Source organism: Arvicola amphibius, chromosome 3 (assembly GCF_903992535.2).
Source record: "Arvicola amphibius chromosome 3, mArvAmp1.2, whole genome shotgun sequence".
Lineage (NCBI taxonomy): Eukaryota > Metazoa > Chordata > Mammalia > Rodentia > Cricetidae > Arvicola > Arvicola amphibius.
Genome location: NC_052049.1, coordinates 161,928,186 through 161,937,867, shown reverse-complemented (window position 1 = coordinate 161,937,867; position 9,682 = coordinate 161,928,186). Strand labels below are relative to the sequence as shown.

General features: G+C 48.6%; 1 protein-coding gene across 1 annotated transcript; it reads right to left on the bottom strand.

Moving 5' to 3' along the window:
• Positions 1-1,872: 1,872 nt before the first annotated feature.
• Paqr9 (progestin and adipoQ receptor family member 9) lies at positions 1,873-3,577 on the bottom strand. Its single transcript, XM_038323279.1, is given in 7 exon segments — positions 1,873-3,294; positions 3,296-3,334; positions 3,336-3,410; positions 3,413-3,436; positions 3,438-3,470; positions 3,472-3,528; positions 3,530-3,577. Coding segments are annotated over 7 exon segments (1,137 nt in total). The 3' UTR covers positions 1,873-2,433.
• Between the last annotated feature and the right edge of the window lie 6,105 nt (positions 3,578-9,682).

The following is a 9,682-nucleotide window of genomic DNA, read 5'->3' as shown; positions in this document are numbered from 1 at the left end:
TGCGGTAACTATTTGCAAACAGGAAGGCAAGCTGATCCGCTGTTTCCAATTAGAATGCCCTATCGCCAATGCTAGTGGCTCATAAAGAGGAGGAAAGGAACCTGGAGAAGGGAAATGCCAGGAGGAGGGGAAAGCGAATCCTCCTTCTCCCTGGAGCATAGGGGTGGGGAGACCTTTCCTGGGAAAGCAGGTCATCTCGTTGGCTCATGCATCATAATCACTGGAAAATGATACGGGGCATGATTTCATTCCTCAAGTGGCCTCTGCTTAAAGACAAAGACCACATAGCAAGAGGGGGACCTGGAAGACCTCTAGCCAAAGCCTAAAGTGGCAAATTCTGGGTTTTCCTTCCTGTCCTCACGCTCACAGCTTCTTTCAGATGTCTCTCTCCTTTTAAAAGTGTGTGTATCAGCTGGGGGAGGGGTCCCATTCAACAAAAGCAAAACAACAACAAACCCTACAGTTTCTCTAGTTTACAAGGAAGGAAAGTTCTTTGCTACCTTACAACAGTGACACGCAAGTAAGTAGATGTGGCTGTGTCCTGATCTTCCAGTTATCCTTGAACACACGTGCTGAATTAAGTGTTGCTGAGGTTCAGTCTCTGTGGCGAGTACGCAGCAAAGGATGAGACGCTGACATTCACAGGGTTGTGCAAAGTGTATTTAAAATCCCAGTAAGAAGCCCTCAAGTTAATACGCACACAGGAATTTAACTTGTGTGTGCACGTGAACACACACAGGGCATTGGTTCCTCCAGGGAATTGTGCCAAGATTCACTATTTACAAATACAGTAGCAATTAAGAGCATACACAAAACAGCTACCTTTTTGGGAGCACCGTCTGACCAGTACTGAGGTAACTGCTCATGTACCCCATGTGCTTGCCTAAAATTATACCATGAAGCCGAGACTCCCATTCACCAATGTGGTGTTGGCTCTTAGCCAGAAGGGCTTACCAAGAAGCGTGACGCATATTTAATATACACTACCTCGGTGGTTTGTGATGAAGAGCTGCCATTTTAATGACAGGTTAACATGTATAAGAAATGTCTAACAACACTGGCCAGTAAGGTCATCGGAAGAGTCTGGGGGCATGTCGCTAACCTTCTGAAATAGCTGCCAATCATTTCCATAGTCTGGATTCAAATGAGACTTTGGTGTTTACTGGACAATTGGAGTCTTAGAAATTTCAGTAGTAAGTAGCACGATCCTGACTTTCATAATAGAACTGCCTCGCGTACTCCTGATTGCCTTTCAAACGTTAAGCAAGGTCACGTGCATTCCTGTCCTCTCTCCCATCCCTTGTGGTTGCATCAGGAACCTCAGCCACATTAGAGGGCTGAGTCTTGCAGAAGTCATATGCACTGTACACCTCTGAGCTACTTCTGCTCCCACTACAAACCTAAAACCAAGCCTGTCTTCCTTCCCTTCTGTTCAACCATGATTTGCAGAAAAGTAGTAAGAAGACGCTATTCTCCCAGTACAAGAACAGTGTCTGAGGACCAGTCATTTGGGCATTGCTTCAAAAGGCACATTTATTTAGTGGCAACTTAAATAAGTAGAGAGAAAAGAATCAAATTAAAAGATTAAAAAAAATAACAAAAACCCAGGGTGGGGTTTGTGTACTACATTAAAGTAAGTAGGAATTGGAGACCTATACAAACCACTGGGGCCTCACCAATAGTCTAATCGGGGCCCCTAAGTAGTCATTCAGCTTTATCATGACACTCACGGGCCTTCAGAAAACACTGTTTAAAAATGTGGTAGAGTGCTTAAGCAGCTTGTCCTGATGTCCAGCTCACATGTGCGATGTAGAAGGCTGCAAACCAGAAATGTGTGATGGAAAAAAACTCAGCGCGTCTCATGGGCTTTGATAAATTATGAAAAAAATATTATTGTATATATTATCACTTAAATAACATATGATAAACATTTTGAAATAATTAACTTGTGTTCACATTCCATGCATTGTCTAGCGGGTTAAGCCCTGGGTTTGTGTCTCTGTGCCCATTTCTCAACACAGAAAGGTCCATTCTTTTGACAAATCCAAGCATTTCTAGACTGCAGTGGGAGCAGCCAGGGATTTGTGTTTATCCTCTTTACTGCATACCTGCCTGAATTCACTAAGGGACACACAAGACTGTTAGGAACGCCAACTGCTTGGGGTTCTGTGATTTTCTTCAGTGTCTTTGCAAAATCCCTGAATAGACAATACCTAATTTTCTTCCCAGAGGCCCTTTTCCTTCTGCTTCATCCCCATCTCCTCTTCCAAAGCCAGGGGACTGCGGTCCCCAACTAGCCCAGACCTTTTCCTTGTGGTCTACAGCACCCTCCTCTAGCAAAGGAAACAACAAAACTTGAAAACAAACCAACAATAACAACAGAAACTCCACGCAAACAGGTGGGCAAACCATAGCCTCCTCCCGGGTGGAGGCTCACTTTTTACTGCAGAATTCCGAGCTGTTCAGGAACTTCCTGATGACTAGCCCCAGGCAAACCACCAGCAGCAGCATGTAGCCCACAGTGCCGGAGAAGGTGGGCGCATCAGGGGACGCCTGGAGGAACTGGCGCAGGCCCTCTTCTACGTAGTACACCTGGTCATAGATGCTGAGGAAGGTGAAGATGTGGAAGAGTTGGTGGCTGTGGCCGATGATGTCAAAGAGACCCGGCTGGATGCGCTCAGGGATCTTGCTGACATTGAAGAAGGCGGCCACCACCAGCCAGAAGTAGCGGCGGTAGAAGTTTTCTATGAAGTGCACGAAGAGCGTGGGGTTCTCGCCTCGCAGGTCGAAGAGCCAGCTCTCCAGCATAATGGGGCAGGCCATGCTGAGCGGCATGACGAAGACGAAGGTGCGCAGGGCGAAGGGGTAGGAGCACCAGTCAGTGCGGCTCTTGCAGCAGGCCACGGTGCAGGCCACGGCCAGCACGAAGGCCACGGGCAGCACGAGCGCACGGTAGACCGCGATGAGGAGGGTGCAGTCCACGTGCCAGCCCAGGCGCTGCTGCACATACGGCGTCATGACCCTGGCGTCCAGCAGGCTCAGGCTGGGCAGCAGGTAGTAGTAGTAGGCCACGGTGCTGCCAAAGCCGTAGTAGCTGATGGAAGCGTAGTCCAGGTAGAAGAAGGCGGCGCGCAGGCGCAGCGACAGGCAGCTGAACACGTGCGCCGTGCAGCTCATGGCGAAGGTCAGCAGCACTTCCCGAACGCATAGCACCACAGGCGGCAGCAGCCAGGGGTGGTGGAAGGGCAAGTCGCTGCCGCCCAGGAAGAACAGGCGACAGAACTTGCTGAGGAAACAGCAGCAGCGGGATGAAGTGCGTCCAGAAGTTGAGCGTCCTCGTTGGTGGGCTTCAGCACCGAGGCCAGGCACTCCTGCGCGGTGCACGGCAGCCGCCGGTAGCCTGGACAGGATTGAAGCACTCCACGAAGTCGTCGGGCAACCTCGTCCCAGCGCAGCAGCGGCTTGGCGGTTGGTGGCCGGCGGGCTCCGGGGTGCGGAGGCGGGGTGCGAGCGCCGGGAGGCAGGGGCTTGGCGGTCCCTTGGCGCCCGCGCCCCGCTGCAGCAGGCGCCGCGGCATGGTGCCCCGGGCTGAGCTAGGGCGCGCGCAAGGCACCTCGGGCGCCGGTCGCCGTCGGAGCCTTTGTGCGCGCGCGTTGCGCGCGGGGACCGCGGCCGCAGGTTGGCGACGCGGCCTCGGCTTGGGAGCCGGCTGCTCCGGGAGCTCGGGGCACCGGGGGACAGCTGCGCACGGCTTCCCGGCGGCGACCTCGCCACGCTCGCCTGTGTCAGCGCGCAGCCGGCCGCGCTGCGGTGGTGGCGGCGGTGGCGCGGCTGACTGCGGTGGCGGCGGCGCGGCGGTGACTGGGCATCGTGCGCGCGGGGCGGGCGGCGGGAGGCGGGATGTGCGCGAGGCGCTGGCGGGGGAGGGCGGCGCCGCGCAGGGCGGGGGCCCCCGGGGTTAGGGTGTCTGCGCCGCGACGAGGGATGAAGGTGTCCCCTGTCTTGCGTCGCCTAACATCCCCCCACCCCCTTCTGGGGCTGCAGCGGCTCGGGCCCGCCGCGTTAATGATTGATGCGGGGCCGGAGGCTGGCCAGAGACGCGGCCGCCGGCGCTCAGGGCGTGAGTGGACCAGGGGATTCGAAGCGCGACAGCCACGCCGGCGTTCTAGAGGACACTGGGGACCCGAGTTCGCGGGGGGTGGGGAGCCGGGCGGGGCGGAGGGATGCTCTAACTGTAACCTGCCGAGATGTCAGGGAGGGCTCTGCGATACCCGCTTAGAGACAGCGTCCGGATCCGAGCCTTGCGGTTGTCAGATACCTGGTGTTGCCTCTTCATCCTGCTCTCACCGGGGTGTGTGTGTGTGTGTGTGTGTGTGTGTGTGTGTGTGTGTGTGTGTGTGTGTTCGCGCGCGTGCGCGAGTGTTGCCCTCCTACTCAATCCACAGCAAGCCTTAGTTTTTCTCCGCTCTAGCGGACCTATTCAGGTGCGTCACTATTCTCCTCTCTCTCTCTTTGTGGTGTTCAAAGGGACAGTCCCCAAACTGGTCTTCGGCTCATTTCACCAACATGGGAGCTCCAGCTCACCCCTTTGTGTCTTTAGTCAGATGAGGAGCTCAGGGGCGAGGCTCGACAACAGATTTTTGAAGAACAATTTAAGACGATGTCATGGAACTGAATGCCTTTAAGGAACAGAGGAATTTATTTAAAAGGGTTTCCCAAGCAGAGCTGTTCAGGAGTTTCGGGAGGGTGTGGATGAGGGAAGAGTATAGGTGCCTTCTAGAAGGAACTTGAAAAGAGAGTTGAGCCCTTTCCTAGAGACACAGAGGCACTGGCTTGATAGACCTCTGCATAACCAGGAGTACCTGGCCGGCTAGTTTGGGTTTCTTCTGGCAAGGGGTTTGAAGAAAAGGAGAATTAAAGAATTCAAAGGTTTGTGATGGACAGTGGTGTAAAAATACCATACCCTAGGCTTCCAAGATGGCATTTCCCTGTGGTGTTGAAATGTTCACCATGTCCCATGGCCCAGTGACAGGGGTATGGTTTCATCAGACCAGTGCTTCACCTTGGTGTATGTGACGTCTAAAATTTTAGGGAGAATTTTAAAATGTCTTAGATATTCATTACCTCGTTTTGCAGGTAAAGAAATGAAGGCCCCGTCACCATCATGAGCACGCCCAGGTGGTGAATCTGAACCCAGACAGGCTACTTTTAGACTTCATGTATGAATCTAGAACACCCAGTAACCTCTTTCGGCCAGGACACTGAAAGGAAGGAAGGACCATTTCACCTAGGAAAAGGCTTTCAGTTTTCTTTTTAAAATGTATTTCATGTTCATTTTAAAGTTGAAAGGTCACTATCATTAAAGCAAATCCTGTAAGGAGGTTAAAGAAGATTTTCTTAGAGGCACAACATGATCTAAGTTATGGATAAGTTGTTTATAACTAAACTGTCATTTTCTATTGTAAATGTTTAGAATAATTACTCGTCTTTTTTTTTTTAAGTTTCAATCCTCTCTGAAATAGTTTCCATTCATTGATTTAGCAAATGCTTGCACAACTAGGCCAAAGGTTCACATTGGCCTTGTATCCTTCTGACCTATCACACGTTCCTGGTTAGTGGGTTTGTAATGAGTTAGGCTTTGTTGAAGGTTTTTAGCTGGTATTTTTCTTTATATCCTTTTCCCTTTTAGTGCTTTTCATTTTTAAAATAAGCTTTATTTTCCTTTAACGCATGTAAAGGGACCTGTTGTGGGGTATTTTACACTGTGTGAAGATGTATTTGCTGTGATTGGTGTAATAAAAAGCTAAATGGGACAATAGCTTGGCAGGAGGTATAGGCAGGACTTCTCAGGGAGAGAGAGGGAGAGGAGGAGATAACGTAGGTGCAGCAGGATGCCAACGAGACTCAGAAGGAGTCAGACACACAGAGTGGGAAAGAGAGGTAAAAAGCCACCAGTCAAACGATTAATATCAATGCGTTAAATTAAGTTATAAGAGCGAGTGGGAGAAGCCTAGCTAAGGCCGAGCTTTCATAATAAGAAATTTTCTTGTCATTATTTGGGAGCTGGCAAGTGGGGCAGGGTAAGACTGGTTACAAACTATATTTTTCTCGTGGCTTTTTACCTTTCTTTCCCATTCTCTATATCCTACCCATTTTGAGTCTCGTTGGCATCTCCCTGCACCTCAATTATCTCCTCCTCTTCCTTTCTCTCCCTGAAAATCCCGCCTATACCTCCTGCCTAACTATTGGCCGTTCAGCTTTTTATTACACCAATCACAGCAAATACTTTCACACAGTGTACCAATAATCCACAACAGGGACCCATGCTAATTTGTAAAATCGATTAAGAAGAGTCGAGCATTTAATTCAGGTGGATGAATGCTGAATCCGAACCGCAGGCAAATCATAAAAAATTAAATTGTTCATATTCTCTTTGTTTCCTCACAAACAACTAAGCTGTGGCATGGAAAAGGTGCTGATCGTATTATAATTCCCACATTTGCAACCCTTTGTTTCCATAAGCAGCAACTTTTATTATTGGGAGAAATTTCATGTTTATTTCACAAATTTTTCTCTTACATACAGACCTAGACTTGATTTTCTTTGCCTTGTTTTTCTTTGGGGGACAGACTCTTACTATGTAGCTCTGTCTGGTCTTGAACTAGCTATGAAGACCAGACTGGCCTTGAAATCATAGAGATTGACCTGTGTCTGCCTCTGAGTGCTGGGATTGAAGAGGAGGGCTCTCATACCCAGGCAGAACTGGATTTTTACAGCTATAAATGCAAATGCTCTGAGAGCAGGCAGTGGGCTGGCTAGGAGAAGAGGGGGACCAGTGAGGAAGGAAGAGAGGAAGGCTCTACCAAGAAGGGGAGGTGGGTGAGTATGTGCAAAGCAGAGTGACTCATCTTTATAAAAATGCCACAGTGAAACATTATTCTGTATGGTAAATAAATGCTTCAAGCAAAAGGATGGGTTCTCTAAATGATTGTGCACAATCTCTAGCTAAGTCGTATATGCCTTTCTAATTAAGGCTGATAGAACTGGCCTGGCATGATGGCACACACCTTTAAACCCAGCACTTGGGACCCAGAGCAAGTAGATCTCTGAGTTCAAGGCCAGCCTGGTCTAAAATACAAATTCCAGGATAGCCAGGGCTACACAGAGAAACCCTGTCTCAAAAAAACAAAAAACAATAAAAAGTTATAGAATTGACTCTGGTAAAATATAGTGGGTTTTTTTTATTTTAATAAAGTGAGTGTTTTGTAAAGTCAAAAAACTGTTTTGTGATGTTCTTTCTTTGAGAAAGTGTCATGACCACTGCCCTTCTTCCTTCCTTTTATATTCCTAACCCCACATGAAGCGCAAAACCAGCCAATGTAATGGGCAGGGTGACTGTGAGCAAGGAACATGATACACACATATGAAAATGTATACAAATCCCAAGGAGTACCTTTAAAAATATCAAAACAAGAAGAACCAGGTTGTGCTACAGAGGGAAAGTGGCGTTCGTGATCCTTCTCTGGTGTGGAGTCCAGACAACTGTCCTTGCTGCCTGATAGAGCTATAGAGAGGAACTAATGAAATAGCAAAACTTATAATGTTTTCATCATCAAACAGAGCAGCAATGCAAGTCTTCCTTAACTACTGACAATCAATAGAGCTTCTCTAATTCTTTGTTTGTTTGCTTGCTGTTTTGAAACGGGGTTTCTCTGTGTGATCCTGGCTGTCCTGGAACTTGCTTTGTAGATCAGGCTGGCCTCGAACTCACAGAGATCTGCCTGCTTCTGCCTCCTGAGTGCTGGAACAAAAGACGTGTGTCACCACCACCACCTGGATGAGGTTCTCTAATTCTTAAAATTGAAATATGGAACCCCATTTGCCCAAGTCCTGCACGAGCTGGGTTTTGTGTTTGGCCTCTGGTAATCTTAACTACTGCTTGTCAGCGAGAAGCATGCGCATATCACTGGGCTTGGCAAGGCAGATAGAAGCAATAGGCCAGCTGCCATTCCCAGGGCAGTGCCATAGATTAGGCATCTGGAGGGAACCAGGCTCTCTGCAATGGTCTTGATGGCCAGAAACCATCAGGAGTGATGCTGAGAAGCCGATGCTGGCATTCAGAGATAGAAGCTAGCAAGGTCTCTCAAGACTGGAAAGTGGCTTTAGTTGGCGAGAATACAGAAACTGTAAATTGGGTTGCTCCACATCCTGGGAATGGAGCTACCTGGAACTGCTGTAGCAAACCAGATGGATTTCTCTCCTAATAGGATTTTCTTTTGTGTGTCTTTCTTTTGGAAAAAAATGAGACAGAAAAAAAATTCTTCAGCAATTTCAACCTGTAGAAGAGCAAGTCCTTTTATGATATACCTATTTTCAGAGAGATTTTTCTTTTGTTCTGGCGTTCAAACCTGGGGCCTTGCACATGCCAGGCAAGTATTCTATCGCAGAACGACATTTCCATCCCCTTTTAAGCTTTATTTTGAGACATAGTCTTAATTAACCAGGTTGTCTTTGAGCTCAGGTATTCCTTGAACTGTCTACCCTCCTGCCTCAGCCTCCAGAACAGCTATAATTTGAGGACTACATCACCAGGACAGTGAGAGCTAATTTTGTTTTTTAGTTTTATTGTTGCCCCAAACCAGCCAACTAAACAAAAAGCCACAGTGGACCTCCAACTTGACTGCCCTCAAGAGTCTGCGTAAGAATTCTCTCAAACATTCAGGCTGAGCAGAGATGTTCCATTCTCTCCCAAATACAAATAGCTTTGCTGTTGTTTTCAGTCACTCTCTTCCAGGCCAGAGAGAGTCACAATAGAATAATAGCGTCTGAGCTCCCTAATGGAAAGGAGGGTACCTGTGACAGCCGTTGGAGAAAGCCTGGTGGGAAAGGCTTGCCCATTGATGGGTTGGGCTGGGTTCTCATCTCTTGAGCTGTTGCTTCTAAGTTGGCAACAGGGTTATCTTTTTTTTAGGGGAGAGGGAAGCAAGCCGAGGAAGACTTATTGAGACTATGTCCACCTTTCAGGGTCAGGGCCATTCTCCAACCTGCCTCCTTCCCCTATGGGCGGTCTCCAAAGCAGGTGCACATAGCAACTAATTAAGATGAGGAATGTCCAAACTTCTGCACAAATGGATCTTATTTTCAGTGTCTGTACTGTGAGGATCTCATGATACACCTAGCATGTCGTGAATGTGTAAATGCAGTCTGGTGTGGGGTGGGGCCACAACACCATAAGGAGAGAGATCAGAACTGTTTATTGACCTCTGTTCCACGATCCATTGCCCTTGTTTGTCCCACCTGCTTCCGTCCCCTTTCTTTCAGGATGAACTCCTCCTTTCTGACTCCATGAGGGACATTTGGGGGCCGCCGTCTGGGGTGTTCCTCCTGATTCTGCCCTTTGTGTTTCCTGCCCAAAGCCTGTGTTATCTTTCTACAAAGGCTTCATATTTATTTGATGCATTGAACCCGGTTCCAGGTTACCCTCTGGGGAGGAGCGTGTCGTCACCGGCAATGTTTTGCTTGTGGTATGGCCTGTTGGGAGGTTGCCATTTGCTTGACTTGAGAAAGAGGCAAGTGTGGACCACAGATTACCAAGTGCCTCACTATTATCTACAGGTCTTCTTAAAACACACTGCCTTGCAGGTAGTAAGCACGCCAGCACATCCCAACGGGGCATGTTTTC